The 18,088-nt window shown below is 37.7% G+C and overlaps 2 protein-coding genes across 2 annotated transcripts; one reads left to right on the forward strand and one right to left on the reverse strand.

The window, feature by feature from the left end:
- Nucleotides 1-1,665: 1,665 nt before the first annotated feature.
- LOC120105238 (geraniol 8-hydroxylase-like) lies at nucleotides 1,666-3,546 on the reverse strand. The gene is made up of 2 exons (XM_039117525.1): nucleotides 2,611-3,546; nucleotides 1,666-2,526 (listed from the first exon to the last, which is right to left on the reverse strand). Exons 1-2 carry the CDS (start codon nucleotides 3,502-3,504, stop codon nucleotides 1,918-1,920), a joined length of 1,503 nt encoding a protein of 500 aa, XP_038973453.1. The 5' UTR covers nucleotides 3,505-3,546; the 3' UTR covers nucleotides 1,666-1,917.
- A 3,597-nt stretch (nucleotides 3,547-7,143) lies between these two features.
- Nucleotides 7,144-17,282, forward strand: LOC103706134 (transcription initiation factor IIB). The gene is made up of 7 exons (XM_008790139.3): nucleotides 7,144-7,765; nucleotides 8,559-8,583; nucleotides 12,230-12,359; nucleotides 12,443-12,573; nucleotides 12,757-12,845; nucleotides 16,318-16,394; nucleotides 16,478-17,282. The coding sequence occupies exons 1-7, from the start codon at nucleotides 7,413-7,415 to the stop codon at nucleotides 16,609-16,611; spliced, it is 939 nt and encodes a 312-aa protein (XP_008788361.1). The 5' UTR covers nucleotides 7,144-7,412; the 3' UTR covers nucleotides 16,612-17,282.
- The last annotated feature ends 806 nt before the right edge of the window (nucleotides 17,283-18,088 follow it).

Genomic DNA, 18,088 nt, shown 5'->3' on the forward strand with positions numbered 1-18,088 from the left:
AAAATAAAAAAAATAATTAAAGAGAAAAAAAAAGCAAAAGAAAGAAGGCTACGATTTTATCAGAATCTCGATTAGAAGAAGGGAGCTTTGAAAGCCACCGAGGTCGGAGCCCCGGCTACTCTCCAAATGAGGCAGAAGAAATAGAGGATCTATAAGTGACGACGACCATAGAAACGGCGGAAGAGAGGACGGCAGCAAGTTATGCAATCAGTGGCTCTGATACCATGTTGAAAAAAAAGAATGAGAGAAAAGAATTGTATTTCTATCCGTTTTTATAATGTATATGCAGCCTTTATATAGACTAGGAGGCTGACGAAATTTAGTAAGACCGATTAAATTAGGCACAATCAATGATAAATCAATAAAAGTGAAATTTGGTAAGGCCAACTAAGTTTAGCACAATCAATCATGATCCTAATCAATCATATGATTTTAACAAGATGGATGATTGAGGAAGTCTGAGCACAATATGAGATCCAGCTGTCGATGTGGTGGAAGATGATCGATCATCTTTTGGCGTGGAACTACATAGGTGAGTACAAGACCAGAGACGGGCCTTTTTGTGGAAAGGCAAGGAAAATATTAAGGGGGTCCAATTGTTTGGAAAGCTAGCTAGAGCAATGTATGCAGAGCCAAATAGGAGGGAAGCTTACCTGCTCCCAAGATGGTCATGGAATTGTTTGGAAAACATGGACTCTGGTAATTGGAAAAAGCTTATATAGACCGATACTGTTCCTGGAGGAGAATGTGCCCAAGAGCAAAAGTATGTTTTGCAGGAGTTTCATATACGGTGAGAATCATAAGAAAACATGCTGATGCGTTTTGGAAATATTGCATCAGCTTCAAACTTAGAAAAAGATACCCATATCCGTTTCTGAGAGGATTTTTTTTCTTTTGTTTTTGTTGACTGCTATCGTTTCCTTGCCTATCTATGCCACGGCTCTCTGGCAAATGCAGCAACTGCAATTTACCTGTCGTCTCTTCCCCTCGGAATGTTCATTTTCCAGACCTAATCACCATGAGGATTAGGATTATAGAGTCTACACTCTCCATCTTCTCTGGCTAACAACTCCTCGGAGTAAACTCTGGAAGCTATCCAAGGACTACTTCAAGTTTGTCAAGTCAATAGGCTTGGCCCATGCGGACCCTAGCTGTCTTCTAAATTTCTGCGAGAACATCATACTGATTATTTACATTTGATAATAGGTTTTACTTTCTGTATTAATAATTCTTTGAAAAGTATTGATATATAAAAAAAATGATTCTATAAATAATAGAAAGATCAAATAAAATTTGCCAACTATTATAATTGGTAACGCTATTGTTTTGGGTACGATGACCTACATTTGAACCTCGCCTTCAGCTCAATCTCGGCCATGCTTTTTGCTGTTGGAGCTCAAAAAAACAACAGCATTTTACTAGCACCATTTAAAGGTTTTCTTCTAATGGAATGGTAGCAATCTAATGGCCATTATTCAAATAAAATCAATTAACATGATTTCAAACTAATAACCTTAAAAAAATCAGGTTTAACACGTCCGTGGCATGTGTAATTCTGCTCTTACTTATATTCCTTGTCATTCATTAATTTGACAATAACAGGAAAAGAATTCATAAATTAATGACTAGTTCTCACTTAGTTGTTTTACTTGGGAATAATTAAAATAATTAATAACAAGATCCAGGAATAAAAATATTTTTGAGCAAAAGTAATGGTAAAAATAGATAGTAGTTGAAAACTATTACAATGTTTTGGTGAACATGGTTCTCACAGCATACTTTTTGTGGGTTTTGGTCGACGACAAAATGAAGCCTGATAATTAATTACCCCACAGGAAGTCTCCTCAGGTGATCAAACATACTCTGAACCGGTCGAATTCTGGGATCGCCCTCGTTCCATGAACTTCCCCTTTCCCATCAGGCGATGGAGACTGCAATGGCCCGGAGAGGGACGGCCTTGGCCAAAGTGATGCCGAAGTTCTCCGTCATATCGACGTCCCTCGGCCCCATCCCATCGGGCAGCTTCCAGTCAAACTTTTGGAGCAACGAAGCCAGCATCGAATGCACGATCCGGAAAGCCAGCGGCAATCCTGGGCAAATCCGACGTCCTGCGCCGAAGGGAATCAGCTCCATGTCTCGGCCCCGGAAGTCCACTTCCCTCTCCAAGAACCTCTCGGGTTTGAACTCATTTGGTTCCGGCCATACCTCCCCGTCCCGGCCGAAGGCCCACACGTTCACCAGGACGCGCGTGCCCGCCGGCACGGTGTACCCATGCAGCTCCACCGTTGATTCTGACTTCCGGGGCAGCAGGAATGGCACCGGCGGGTGTAGTCGAAAGGTCTCCTTGACCACGGCTTGGAGGTAGGGGAGCTGGCCAATGTCCGACTCTTCCACCTCCTTCTCCCGGCCAATCACTCTCGCAACCTCGTCGCGAGCCTTCGCCATGCACCGGGGGCTTCTCAGCAGCTCCGTCATGGCCCACTCCACTGTGCTCGAGCTCGTGTCGCTACCAGCGGCAAATAGGTCCTAGAACAAGAGCAGCTTTCATATTAAAAATAGATAAATAAATGAAACAAAGAATCAACTTAAATTGCAACTTTACGTGGTTACCACAAATAATGCTTTCATGACTTGTCGGTCGATCTTGAAGCTATCTTGCTGCACTTGGCGATGGAGGAGTACCTCCAAGAAGTCCTTGCTTGCTTGGTGTTCTTCTTTGCTCTGCAGTCGCCGGTCGATCTGTTCGTCAAAAATATCCTCCATCTTTTTGAAAAGAGCCGCCAGGCGGCGGCGCCTGCCTTGTGGGTCAACTGGGGCGAGCCGTGGGAAGAAATCTGAGAGGTTAGAGCCCCCAGCTTCCTTCATGATCTCCAGCACCACGCCCTTGAATTCTTGAGAGGACTCGGAGTATAGATCGATGAGGTCAACAGAGAAAATGGTGCGAGACAGCAGATTGAGCGACGTTGTGAACGCCACTCGCCCGATATCCACCGGCAAACCCTTCAGGGAACGGTCGGATATATAAGATAGCAGTTCTTGTACTTTTTGGCGCCGGAGGGACTGGTGGGCGTCTAGTGTTTGGGAATTGAAGAGCTCCGTGTTGCAAATCCTGCGGAGGCTCCGCCACTGCTTGGCTGGCGGCAGCCATGGGATGGAGATATCGGCATGGCCGAGGGCACGGACGGCGTCAGGAATCGAACGGCTGGAGAAGGCCGCGTCCTTCTTCTGAAGCACCTCTCTAGCAATCTCCGGGGAGGAGACGACTATAGTGGTTACTTGGCCAAGGCGGAGGGACATGAGAGGACCATACGTCTTTGCGAGCCGGGCCAAGGATTGATGCGGCTTGTTGCCAAGCTGGAGTAGGCTCCCTACGACGGGGAGCGGCCTGGGTCCCGGTGGAAGCAGGCCTTGGGAGTGGGATCTGTGTCCTGCTACTACTGTGAGGAGGAAGAAGAGGGGGAGGGTTACCGAAATCCATAGCAGCAGCAGACTGAAGAACTCCATCTACGGCACCCCCTCCAGGGTTCACTCGGTCACGAAATAACCAAGATTAAACTAGCGCAATTTTGAGTGATGTCAATGGTGCGACGTGGCCCAATAGGTGCCGAGCTTTTCACGAGCCGTGTTGGCTTGTTGCAGCGAGGCCTACTCCTATCGTCGCCTTATCCCTTCGCTCTCGATCCGGCCAAACCGATAAGAGTACCTACTGAGATTCACCAAATCAACTTAACAGATATAACTCATGACAATGACAACCACATACACCAATAATAGAAATTCATCAAATCAGCTTGTTGCTATTTTTGTCTATGTATTTACTATTGTACAACTCAGTTAACTTGATCTTAAGACATGATTGTAACTATACTTGTGTATATATTTTCATCGGACTTTTTTTTGGCTACAACAATGCAGGAATTTAGAAAGATAATCTTCAAGCCGCTTAAAGAGATTTTCTTTATAATTGGAGAAAATATGCCCTTCGTTACAAAAGACAGTTAAATTTTGTAGACCATCTCTGTCAATGCAGCTAATGTAAAATCCTTCTTGGCATGGTCATGTTAGCAGGTCAAATCCTAAAATTACTTGAATAGTAGTTTTAAAAGTATGAAGGATCTGAAAGCATAGCATTGACCGAGTATGTAGCTTTTAATATGAAATGATGATGAAAGGAACCAGAAAATTGATCCCATTTGGGTAGGGCCTATGACCTTGTTTTAAGAGATTCATTTTCTAAATAATTATCACTTTCTGTTATTTTATTTATTATTTGTTTTACTGTTGTATTGTGTTTCCTAATATGCATGTCATAACTTCACCTAAAATGGCCGAAGAAGCACATTCGCTAGTAATCAACCAAGTTTTAAACTTAGTTGGCTTCTATGAGTGTGAGGACCGTGCAGACGTGTGTTTAGCCCCACATCGATTATTCACTGGATAGATCTTAGCTACTTATATAGTATCAAAGAATCCAGATAATACCTTCTAGCTAGTCTTTTTGGATGAAATACTGAATTGTTACAAATAGTATCAAAGCGGACTCGGCCTATAATCTATATAGAATAGGATGCACTACAGTACGGTTCATGATTTTTGTAATTAGATTTGAATTTTTGAACCCTTAGCCTATCGAGGACATCAGGACTTAAATAGCGGGGAGTATGCGAGAACCGTGCAGACGTGTGTTTAGTCCAATATTGATTATTCGCTGGATTGATTTTGAATATTTATATAGAATTAAGAAATTTAAATTTTGGCTAGCCTTTTTTTTTCTTTTTTTTTCTTTTTTTTTTTTTTACTGTTTAAAGGTTATGACCTAAGCTTCATCTCGTAGTATTCGTGCATTTACTGTCCAAAGGACTGTACTATGCATAGTGAGGTGACCTAGTCTTGACTCTTTTTTTCTTTTTTTTTTTTGTGAAAAGTCTTGACTCTTTGTCTGCAAGATATACATACTGAGGTTGGACCACTCTTAAGTCTTTGTCTGTAAGGTGTATCTTCTTGTGCTTTTCTCTATCCAGTTGTTTAGATGGCAAGATGAGAATCCATATGCTGCAACAACTTTCATTTGCAATTTGTGCAAAATAATATATTAAGGACTATGATTACAATAGAAATGTTTGGATAGAGTGGTTGAATATCACTGATATATGATTCTGTTCTACGTTCTTCTGTCCTTTATTCAAATGCTATTTTGGAACAAGCTTCTTTGATTTCTGATTACTTTAATGCAGGTTTACGGGCTTGTTTATTATATTTTTGACATTTCAGTCGGACACAAATAACTCTTCAAATTGCAAAATTTTGAATTTATTATATGCGTAAAGAGAGGGGGAGCCCTTAGGCAGGATTTGAATCTGGATCCTATCAGTGCCAGCAACATTGTGGGCAATCAAGGCCCGAATTGCAACTACATCAGACGATTAAAAAAAAAAACAAAACAAACGCTTACTAAATTACATCATCTGCGCTAAGCTTATGCATGGACTTCTAAAAATTGATACTTAGTTTGGTCTGGCTTCATGCCTACAATAATTTCTCGTATTGTTTGGATTTATAGACTTGGAATGTGATTCTAAATTACTAAATTAGACAAAAAAAAAATTATCTAGACTAGGGTTTTGGACCGGATCATTCAAGCGACAAAATTTTGCCATGCTATATATAAAACATAGAACAAGTAGATTATGAATAATGGGAAATGGAATTATAATTTGCCTTCATGTTGAAGCCCTACTACCTTAAACAACATTTTCGAGAAAAATCATTGTCTTTTGAGTTCCAAAAAGCATATTGCTATGCCTTATTATGTTGCTTATTTCATTTTTTATGCATCATTATGGCTTTGTCCAAAATTAGGTGTCTTTTGCAGTTTTCCTTAAACTAATTTGGTTAGTTTAGCGTGATGACTGTTGGAAAAAGAAGGCAATGCTTTCGAGAAAAAATGCTTCCGTATATATGCCATTGTTTATTGTCATTTTCATCATAATTGTGATGGTCCATTACTGCAAGTATTATGTTTCTGATGTCCTTTAGCCAAGTAGTAATGACTGATTAGTCCATAAGCCACCTGAGTGTTGACACGAGCAACGAATTTTTTTATTTATTGAGAATACTTAATCTATGCCTTAAGCATAAATCATCATTGTAATTGTCATAACTTGGCCACCGTAATAGGTTTAATGATTGCTTGGACCGGGATTGAGGACTTCCTTTGTGGAGATTTGATCCTTCCCCCTCGTGGTGATGTGGCAACTCCTTTTAGATGTGCATCTCTTTTTGTGTTCTTCATGTGCATCTCTTTTGAAATTTATCTTTCATATTGCGACTTAACTCTTTGGTGAGTCTGAATCTGTCTTTATTAATTCTTTATGGGGGTAAGGAGGGAAGTAAAACAAAACATAAAAATTTTTATGTTCAGGTGCTTCTTGAAAAAAGATATCATATAATATACATCCTTTGAATGAACAGGTAAATTTCAAGTTAATGTAGGTGCTAAATATTTTCAATGTGCAACATTCTATTCCCCAATAAATAATGTATATTATTTTCTAAAATTATTTTTGCTAACATATTTCTTTTAAAAAAATTAGAAACATGAATCGAAAAATTGAGTTTGAAACAATTTTTGCTTGTATGCATCCCATATGACCCAAATTAGTGGATTCTATCGGATCTATATTGGACAATAGGAATCTTATATCAATGATCCAAATCATCGGATATGATTTACTACTTTTATATTATTTACATATCAAAAATTATGAAATTTAGATATTTTTAGATTATGTATCCAGTGATAAAAAAATATTGGACAGCCTATATAAAATTATATTCTAATTTTTTTGATATAATTTTTAACAACTTCCACCATTAATGTAAGATCTCCATTGTATAATATATACTTGATGGAATGTAAGTAAATATCCATTCAAATATAGCCGAGTCAAAACTCTTTCTCCCTCTATGCATACATAATAGATTTTTTTTAATATTTTATATATATAATAGAATTTTTGTGTTTAGGTTTAGCAGTCTATTTAACCCAATCTATAGAATGTCAACCCCCATTAATGGAATCTAATCCAACCGACTTTGTTGAATTTATTTCAAGCCATTTTTATAGGTGGACTTTGGGTTCAAGAAATCGATTTAAATTAGCTCGGATTCAGACATATCCCAAAGAAGCTCCCGAGAGCCGCATTTCCGTTCCTTACACCTGCCTGCCGGTTAATTTCCCTCACCGGCTGCGCGGCGGGGCCGCGGAAAGAAAGAGCGAGAGAGAGATTGGAGGAGAGCTCGATCCATTGGATCGGTGAAGGAAGCTTCCGAGGCGGTGGTAATCGCGCGGAGCAAAGGAATAAAGAGAAGAAAAGAAAGAAAAAAGAGAGGAAGGGGGGAGAGGGAAAAAAATGGCGGAAGCGTTCTGCCCGGACTGCAAGCGGAGCACGGAGGTGGTGTTCGACCACTCGGCGGGGGACACGGTGTGCTTGGAGTGCGGGCTGGTGCTGGAGGCCCACTCCATCGACGAGACCTCCGAATGGCGGACCTTCGCCAACGAGTCCGCCGACAACGACCCCGTCCGTGTCGGCGGTCCGTCCAACCCGCTCCTCACCGACGGCGGCCTATCGACCGTCATCTCCAAGCCCAACGGCGCCCAGGGTGACTTCCTGTCCTCCTCCCTCGGCCGCTGGCAGAACCGCGGCTCCAACCCCGACCGCTCCCTCATTCTCGCCTTCCGCACCATCGCCAACATGGCCGACAGGTCTTTTTCTAGATCCAGCTCACCCTCATCTCCATCTACTTTCTTCTTCTTTTCTTTTTGTTTTCTTGATTTCTTGCTCCTTTCGTTGATCATTTCTGGGCTGCTGTTAGGTTAGGTATCGACTTCGATAATGAGAACGGGTTACATGGGTTTGTGAAATTCTATTGAACATGCCATATGTCTTTGGGAATTAAGAAATGGATCGAAGAATAATAGATCTTGGTAATGTTGTGAATCAACAAATAATGGCTAAAATCTGAACTGTAGATAGGATTAATCACTTGCATAATCTTAATTTAATTCAATGAACCCTTTTAATTTATTAACTGCAATCCATGACCTATGGTAGATGAGTGGAATATTGGCAAAATCGACGACATTTTTTTTCAGGGTCTAATGAAATGAAGCACATCTGTGTGTATTTGTACAAAACTTGAAACAATTTGCTGTTTGCTTCTAGCGGGTGCATCAATATGAAAATGAGACACACGAATGGCTGTATGTGTTAAAAAAAATTTGAACAGAAGTAGGAAACGGTTGAATGTTTTTTAAAAAATATTTGTTCCTCAAATGTCTTTTTTGCTTGTTGTTATAAATTGGGTCGTGAGCACTAGGGTAAACAATACTAACATGCCTTATGTTGATAATATTAATTACATATTGTTAGCTGTAAGGGTATGATATACTCTTTTATTTCCATGAAAAGATAAATCCAAATTGTCTTGTTGCATTTTATTTTAAATTTCAAGTTCAATGTTAAAGCTAGAACTGATCTAGTGGCCTTTCCTTTCAGGTTGGGACTTGTAGCAACTATCAAGGTACAAAACTAGCCTGCATATGGTCGTTATTCTAAAGTTTTGTTAAAAACAATAATTATTTTTTTGAGATGATTTTTCTTTCTTTCTTTTTTTTTGAAAGGAAAGAATATGGTTGTAAGGATGCTTTAGTTCCTCTATCGCTATCAGGCTGTATAAATCACATTGTTATTTTCTTAACATACTCTTGTTGCTTGGTCCTTCTGTCTTCTTTTGTATCAAATACTGGTTTCCCGTAGCTTACTAGATGTCTTACTTTTTTTGTAAGAAATATCTATTCCATTTATATTTTCTGATATTCTTTAATGATATTTATGGGAATGTCTTGTGGGTTTTCTCCTATGTCCTAAGATTTTTGCTGGTTTATTTACTCTTTTCTGTTTTGCAAATTGGAATTTGATATTGAGACTACTAGGATCCATCAGTTCATTGGTAGTGACAGCTAACTTCTGGATTCTTTAATGACAATTAAAATTTATATGAAAATTATATAAAACATCTGAACCACAGAAGCTTAAGCTTGAACATACAAGCCTTGTCCCATCGACATGTATTAGCTTCACAAGTCATAGCATTAGTCCATTTAAATTTGACAGCATTTTGCATCCATCTCCTGACTTGATAATTGCCCTTTGTATGTTGGTGCTAAACTCTTTACAAAAGCAACAATAGGCAAAAAAATGGCCTTAAATGAGTCCTTCAATACAACTTGATAAGATCTAAATTCCACCTATTGATTTTGCAGTCCAGACTCATATTATCAGGGATAGCTCTTTAAGATTTTTGTAGACTTTGGAAGCACCAAAGCAGTTTTGATGAAGAAGGAAGAAGGCAGGGTTTGTTGCATGGAGCTGCATTGCATTCTAACATTTAACTCATAAACAAAACAGCCTAATCAAAGCAGTGTTAGTAAATGTCTGCCTATTCTTGGATGTTCAATGGGTTTCCATTGGCCATCTTTGCTTTTTCTGTATATAAAGGAGGGTTAATGTGCTGAATTTGACGATTGAGTATTGATAGATGGCAAGAATCATAAGAATATTTAACACTTATTTAAAAACTTTTCACGTCACAACTAAGAGCTGCTATGCTAAGAGTGTTTGGATGCAGAACCACCTTTACCAACCTTTGGACTTAATATTAAGGGAATCTATCTTCATGATGGAGGAAGATCTAGCTTAATTTTAGAAGAAATGCTAGGCACAAGAAATGTTTAAGTAGTACTGAATTAATTGATTTATAATCATTGTTGACAACAAACTGTCCAGAATAGGGTCTCCTCAGGCATGGTGGTTATCTTCCAAAAATTAAATCTGAAATAGGACCACAGACTATCATAACCAGATACCCTATAGTTGATAAAACTGATATATCCGTATGTAATCTGACAGCGTGTCTTTATTGTGCTTGACACCTGTAACGTTGTTCATATTATATCATGCAAGTTCCATTCTTCTGTTAACAATGATTTAAGTTGTCCCTGGGTAGGTGATTTCGGTATGATGATAGAGACACCCAACTCTATTAGGAAGGATGGGCTTCAATCTTACTTTGAGCATTTAGTGTTTCTTTATTAACATCAGAGAAATTGTTTAGGAGTCAGATCAGATCTCAGATCTTTTTGATTCTTGCCTAGTTGTTTTAGCACTTAAAAGAAAAGAATAAAATAATTTGATAAAGAAGTATCATTAAATTGTAATTTGAATGTATAACAAAATAGGAAGTTCATCATGAAGTATTGAAAACATGTTGGAAGTTGTATCTTCATTTTCAAGTAGCAAATCTTCTTCTAGGATGTTAGCACCTAGGAAAATGCATAGTTACTTGGAGAAAGGTTTTAATCTCATCCTATATATTGGTTCGTATTTGTATTTTGTGCTTGCTAATATGATTCAGCCTATATCTCAACACTAATTTTATTGGTCTAATGAATCAATATATTTCCATATATTGGCTAATATCATATCAAACTATTGGCTCAAATTTCCTACTCCATTTTAGAATTTTAAATTACTTTTGAATATTAAATTTTAAAATCAATACTTAAGATGGAAGTTAATCACTGGTTTATTAGTTGAGATTCCAATATTTTGGTTCCTAGTGGTATTAACTTTTTTCTGAGACTAAACCAGAGGTTTCCTAATTTTGGCAGTTTTGGTTGGTTCTAGTCTAGTTTTGGTGACTTTCGCCTGACTGAAATTAGCTATAGATGCTTCTTAAGTATTATTTTTGTATTTACAATTATATTGAGGTTATTTCTTTATTTAAGCACATTAGCTAGATAATATTAATTTTTCATGATTTTCTTCCTTTTGCTTGAGTTACAAACAAGATAGATAATGAATATAACCTTGATTGGCTGAGTGGCTGAGGTGTAAAAGAAAGGCCCTCATCATAGCTTATTACAAAGACTAATTTGAACATCTAAATATGAGACATTTGAATGGTGTATCTCTTTGTATAAAAAAAGATACATTCTTTAATTACATGCAAATGATTAAATAGCCACTTAACTTGAACAATATCAGAATTCAACATATTTGTGGGTCCTGTTAGAAAATGAAAAAGATTTGAATGCACTCGGCACTAAAAGGTTTTAAAATTGATAACTATAATGAATTTTCAAACATCTGAAGTTCAAGAAAGAAATTTATACATTATATATAATATATACACGACAAAAATTAACAGTATACTAACACAGTTATACTCATATGTTATACGAATGCTAGCCTAAGATTATCAAAACTAAACAAATAAAGAATGTACTCAGTAGAAAACTTTCTGAAATGTTATGTAGTAACTTTTTCTTGACTTTTGTTTTCTACTTTTCTTCAATTTCTCTTAAAATTTTTCTCAAATCTTTTAGGCTGAGACTCGAAAACTTGGAGCAAAACTTCCAAAATCACCAAAAACTGCTGAAATCAGAACTCTATAAACCCGGGCAAAACCGAAACCCAATTTTTTTCAAATCTTGGTTCCTACAATATGGACCATAATCTCGGAAATCTTGATATCCTAGTTTTCCAGAATTTTCATCATAACCAAGATGTTGCGTGATCTATGTAACTAAATACCTTTCGTTGAAGGCAAGTTACAAGCATGAATATCTATGAACTTTTTTCATTTCATTTCTTGCTATAATTACATCTTCTACTTAATCCTTTCACTTTTACCTTCAATTTGCTAATTTAGATTTTTAGCTTTCAAGCTTTCATAATTCTAATTGATGGGTTCATTTAGATGTACATAGGTTCATTTAGATGCATTGCTTATCCCTTGCTGAACCTATGCTGATATTATGTGCAGTATCTGTGAATTGGATAGGAGTTATCTCTGTCTTTTCTGAAATTTATAAATTTTCTTTCTATCCTAGAGATTATCATCATTGAAGATCTGCCTTGTGTGCATGATCTGCTAGATGGAAGTAGTGTAGAGTATATTGTGTGTTTTGTTTATGCCAAACTGGAACTTTACTAGTAGTTGTTGCTGTCATCGTTTGAAGACTGGTTTGTGCTGTATCTGTACTTGGCTAGAGGATAGATAATGGTCAGTTCTGTGTGAATGCTCGGACTAAGATGCCTTTAGGGGGTTCATGTTGTTGGATTTTATCATCAAATAAATGACTGAAATGACTTGTTCTATAAAGGATAGAGCCAATGAGATATATAAGAAAGTGGAAGATCTGAAGTCCATTAGAGGACGAAATCAAGATGCAATTTTGGCTGCTTGTCTATATATTGCTTGTCGTCAAGAGGACAGACCTCGAACTGTAAAGGGTATGGCTGACATCTTATACTAGTCTCACTCTGAATTTATCATTTGGTATGTAAACTTCCTCAAGTCTTCTATTTCCAAATAGAAATCTGTTCTGTTGCCAATGGAGCTACAAAAAAGGAAATTGGTCGGGCAAAAGAGTACATTGTAAAGCAGCTTGAAGTTGAGATGGGTCAATCAATGGAAATGGGCACTATACATGCCGGAGATTTCCTGGTCAGTTTCGGTGTTATACCATATCTTCCCTTGGCTAGATTTTTTTATATATATGATTCATATTTTGCCTTTTGTTTTATAAATAGCCTTTTTTGTAGTTAAGATATTATATACCCCATCTTTGAAATTTGCAGTAGCCATTTTACTATAGTTTCTCAGTTTTGTTATCCTTTAATTTTGCAGCGGCGTTTTTGTTCGCATCTTGGCATGTCTAATCAAGCAGTCAAGGCTGCTCAAGAAGCAGTCCACAAGTCAGAAGAGCTTGATATAAGGTACATATATGGAAAGTTGATCTGTAGAAATTTTTGACAGATGCCTTTCACTTTCTGATTCCCTTTCTGTGATCTAGGAGATGTTCCTGATGTATCACCTACAGTTTCCTGATTGGTCTAACTAATCTAATAACTTCTCTTCCATGTAGTAAGCATCATTGTTGAAGTCCTTCTCCCTCTTCTGAACTGGCCTCATCATAAGTTCGAGGATGCTTTTTAGACCTCCTCTGGTCTATCCAATTGTCATGACGGCTAGCAAGCTTTCTACAGTCTGCTTGTACAGTTGTGCAACTGAAGGGCTTTAGGGTGACATATAAAGCCTTAAGGGTGCCTACAAGCATGCTATCTAATGACAGAATTCCATGCTTTATCTGAATAAATTTTTTTAGTACCTTGAACATTTTCTTATATTAAAAATTTTGAATCTAGATAGTAATTTTATATATTGCTAACATAATCAATTAAAATATTTATTGAAACAGTCAAGATGCATGAACATAGATAAATATTTTCTTTTGACATTTTGGTGACTATTATGAGCTGACAACTAAATCCTCATTAAATAATTGGCATGGCAATAAATGCACTGATACCAATTTAAAGAGTCAGTACGTATTGCTGCAATTGGACTCCAAAAGGCTGCTTGGTTGGCAGTTTTAGCAAAATGGTTTTATTGAATTCCTAAAATGAGCGAAGTTTATAAGATCACCAATTACTTACCTTTCATGAAACCTGTTTTGGAGAAATTGATTTGTCATGAAACCTGAAAAGTGAGTTTTCTAAATAGGTTGGCCCCTTTCTGTTTATCTCCACCCCGTAGGAACTACGAGATCAGCCCAAAGACGCCTTCGGCATCCAGGGGTCATGGACCGCCCACAGAGCCTGTTCAATCTTTAAAGTTGGCTTCTTTCTTTTTTCCATGAAACCTGTTTTACGGAAATCATGTTTTATGATCAATCAAAACTTACAGGCAACCAAAACAGGCCCTTTTTTTGTTCATTTTACTGAAAAGAATTCTCAATTTGTAAATTTACTTGATGTTATACTAGAAATAATTTTTTTTCTGCATGAAATGTCTTAAACTGTTGTGTATGTTGCTTAGTTGGGTGCACTGCTAACTTTCTAGGTTCTTGGGTCAATATATAATTCATGAAGTTGCAGTTGTCTAGGATTTCAGAGCCTTCAGACTCATTAAAAGTAGCTCTGCCTACACCGGTGCTTATGCTGCACCATGAGTCACATTTAGTCATCTTTTAATTGTCATAAGACAAGCAACCTAAATATATGATTCATATGTATAGAACATAGATTGTGAAACTGAAAAGAATCCATTCTTTTTAACTAGATGTATACAAATATGAAGGGTCTTAAAATGAAGTCTAATTTTTGTAAACATCAAAGTCACAAACTCTGCTCCTATTGACCAGTGAATTGAGAATAGTTACTAGAATGAACCTTATTCAAAACATCTTCCTGGCATTTGTTCTCATCTATGCTAAATGATGCCATTTTGCAAAATCTATTGACCTTTTTTAATGAAAATACTTTGGATTAGACTATGCAGTGTATGGAACTGTATGTACAGCATATCCACCTTTTCTACATGTGTGTATTTGCTTTGTCCAGTGTTGCACAGGATGAATTCGAGCTTTTGTAAATTGTAAAAAAACACCATGCTACAACCTGCCATCACTGGTTGACACTATTTCAATTTGGTTAGAGACAATTGATATTGCTTTCAATTTCCCTACTCAAGCTAGATACTAGATAATGCTGGCATTTGTTTTGTTATTGGTGCCTTGTAGTCAAAGTCAACTACACTGCTTTTTGGTAATGGTAACGTGGCACAGTTGTCAGGATCAAGTGTCATTGATCCAATTAGGATAGGTGAAGTGTCAAAATGTAGCTAAAGCACGTTATTAGAAGAATCTTTTGGTGCTGCGAGTGTCTTGTCTTAAACTTTTATCTTACTTTTCATGATGGCTCATAGCTCAGAGTTTAGATTCTTTCTTGGGAGGATATTGGAGCAAGGATATGCAGGGCCCAATTATTTCAAAGAGGCATGTTTGACACGGGGAAACATTTGATGCCATAATTGTCTGTCCTTTATTGTATTGGGATGACTGACTGACTGCTGGGGTGTTGACTGGAAAATCCTACTGTGGATTCTGAACATTTAGAGTGTCACCCTATGTTTAGAGAACTTGATATAGAATCTTTTAGAAACAGTCAAGTTCCAAGGCTCTGTATATACTTGTCAAGGAATGATCCTTCAGGAGAAGTTTGCTAAAAAGAAGCTAGTTTTGAGTGGATGTGAACTTTTTGCCCAAATGAATATGATGCTTAGTCTCCTATGCAACTTCTTTTGGATTTCTTGGTGCTAGATTTTCATTCACTTAATAATCTAGGACTGTGAGTTGGAGATGTAGTCTTGGGTGTCAGATGGGTTCATGTTCAGACGTAAAGATGCATAAAAAAGAAAGTATGACATGCTGTACGCTCTGGAATTTGGAACTTGAGGAATGAAAAGATCTGTTTTGAGAAACGCAGTGCGTCAAGGGAGTATGAAGAAGGAAGTTGTGATGCTGGTCTTGGGGCTAAGTGGTTTTACTTGTGCAAAAATGACTTGTTTGGGACTTTCATTTCTGTATCTGTTTGTTTATTTTTTCTTTTTCATTATCACACTTGCCATTTTCTTTTGTTGGATCCTTTTCTTTCATTTAGTTATCATGATAATTTAGAGGTTCCATATTATGTACTTAGACCTTCTCTACCCTTAAAACTTTTGAATGGCTATTTCTGCTGAAAAAGGAAGAGGTAGAGGAGTTTTTGTTATATGAAATCTGTATCTAACAATTCACAATGCAAAACTTATATCATATCCAGATATTACAATTCATAGGGACTTTGATGTGGATGAGTCACCCCATTTTTACTAGTCAAGTGATTAATAGTGTGATTCACACTGTTTTGACAAATTTTGTATTGATTTCATTCATGTCGTTATTGCTGAGATTAGGGTAATACTACAGATTGTAGCATGTGGATAAGAACCTCTACCTCATTTTACAGTACCTCATTTTACAGTAGGTTACATTGCTGACAGCTGCAAGTCTGCGGTTATCATAATCCAAATCCATGAACTGTTCACTTTTCTAATAAATTGATGTTGCATCTGGTTTCATCTCTTCCATATTCTTTAGTTTTGTTTGATTGACATTTTATGTCAAAGTTGATGTGTGTCGAACAATGGCATTGGTGGATTTTACACTGTCAAGAAAATTATCTTTCGCAGCAAGTAGTTCAGTTATTGAGATTGCTATGCCATCTTAAACCAGAACCCCTTAAACTTTTAGGGATAGTTTGTCTCGTATCTTGTTACTTTGCTCCAACTGTAGGAATGTAAAATATGAATATGTTCCTTGAATTTCTATTAATTAATCAGGATTTGCAACAACCATTGCTTTTGCAGGAGGAGTCCTATATCAATTGCAGCAGCTGTCATTTACATGATAACTCAGCTTTCAGAGGAGAAGAAACCTCTAAGAGGTTCAGAAACCATGTCATTGTCATCTGTTAAATCAGTGTGTTGTGTTTTCATCCTTTAGGGTGCTAACAGTGATATGTTACAGATATCTCATTGGCTACGGGAGTGGCAGAAGGCACTATAAGGAATTCATACAAAGATCTTTATCCCTACGCTGCAAGGATCATTCCAGCCTCATTTGCCAAGGAGCAAGATCTCAAGAATCTCTGCAGCCCATAGTTCATAATTAACCAGTTGCAGTAGAGCTACTCGAAAAATTCAGGACTGGCAGGTAGCATAGTGTGACTGATGGAGGCCATAAAAAATGCTTCACCAAACCACTCTATTTCCCACTCCAGTCCCAGCCGCATGGCGATTGTTGGGATGATACATAGAGCTCACCTGTCACCCGCTGATCGTGTGTACCGTACCAATCCCCAAACTGCTATGAGGGACTGATGCTCTCAGCGTGGAATAGAGTGGTGCTGGGAATCAGTACTTTCTGTTATGATACAAGGAGAATGCTCACATTCTTCGAGATGGACCTGTGAGTGGATTTCTGAAACAAACCTCAAGGAACAATTTTCCTTTTATTTACTTTCGCATTTTTCCCCTCTCAACATGTGAATAGGTTTCTGAATGTCTTTGCGTGATGAACTAACACCACCTTCCAAAGCAACCTAATCAGGTGGCTGTGGATACACATTTTAATTACCAGTCAGTCTGCCAAGCCTGTGACACTAGGCTAGGATAATGATAACTTTATAACCTGTGCATTTAATAGTTTTTGCCATGTAATTGAGCTTGAACCTTTGTAATTATACAAGTGATTCGACAGCTTTCTGTATCTGACCATTTAATTCTTGATTAATGTTCTACATAAAATATGAGATCAGATAGCATGTTCTATTACGATGTTTTTGCAGTACTATCCTGGCTTGACAAAAAGGTTATTCAGAGTGACCTTTGATTAATAAAAAATTGGCGTTACAGGTTCGTGCTAACCTTTTATTGGCAGGCAATTAACACCCGGCCTTCTTCGGTAATAGTTTATGGTTTTTGTTCTACTTATATGGTTAAGGCGATCCATGTGGTCATCCAAATTTGGTATGTGTCGGTCGCCATTGCGGAGCTCAAAATTTGAGCAGAGAAAGTTTTGCCCTTTTTCTTTAGGAAGAAAATAGAAAGAGAAAAGATGATCGGTTTTAGTAAGCGTCCGTGTGCTTGGTCGGAGCGCTGTTTCTCTGCTGTGGGTTCTGGTACTGGCTACGTTTCCTGCACAGAGCACAGCTGATGGCTGATGAATAAAGGTCTTCATGCCGAAGCCAATGGTGAGACACTGCACCATTATTTCCATGACGAGCAAGAAACTTATCAGCGAACATGGAGCAGTCCTGTTGGGCATTTCCAGTTAATCTTTCGTGCTGCCACTGTACAGGCTGAATGATCAGGGAGCAATTGGAAAGTTCAACATAACTGGACTTTTTTATTTTGAGTTGCCAATTGATTTCCTCCAATAAGATTGTCAAATTTGTATGTGGTTGTTACTCTTGTAGGTTACTTTGATATTAGGAGGAGAGGTTAATCTCTGTCTTTTCTATTCTATATCCATCGTGCTCTAAGGGGGTTGACTCTTAACTGAAATCCATTGTCTATTCTAATCTCTTTTCCACTTGGTAAGAGGCAATGCCATCCGAGCAAGTGCATGATGGTTTAT

Source organism: Phoenix dactylifera, chromosome 2, assembly GCF_009389715.1.
Source record: "Phoenix dactylifera cultivar Barhee BC4 chromosome 2, palm_55x_up_171113_PBpolish2nd_filt_p, whole genome shotgun sequence".
Classification (NCBI taxonomy): domain Eukaryota; kingdom Viridiplantae; phylum Streptophyta; class Magnoliopsida; order Arecales; family Arecaceae; genus Phoenix; species Phoenix dactylifera.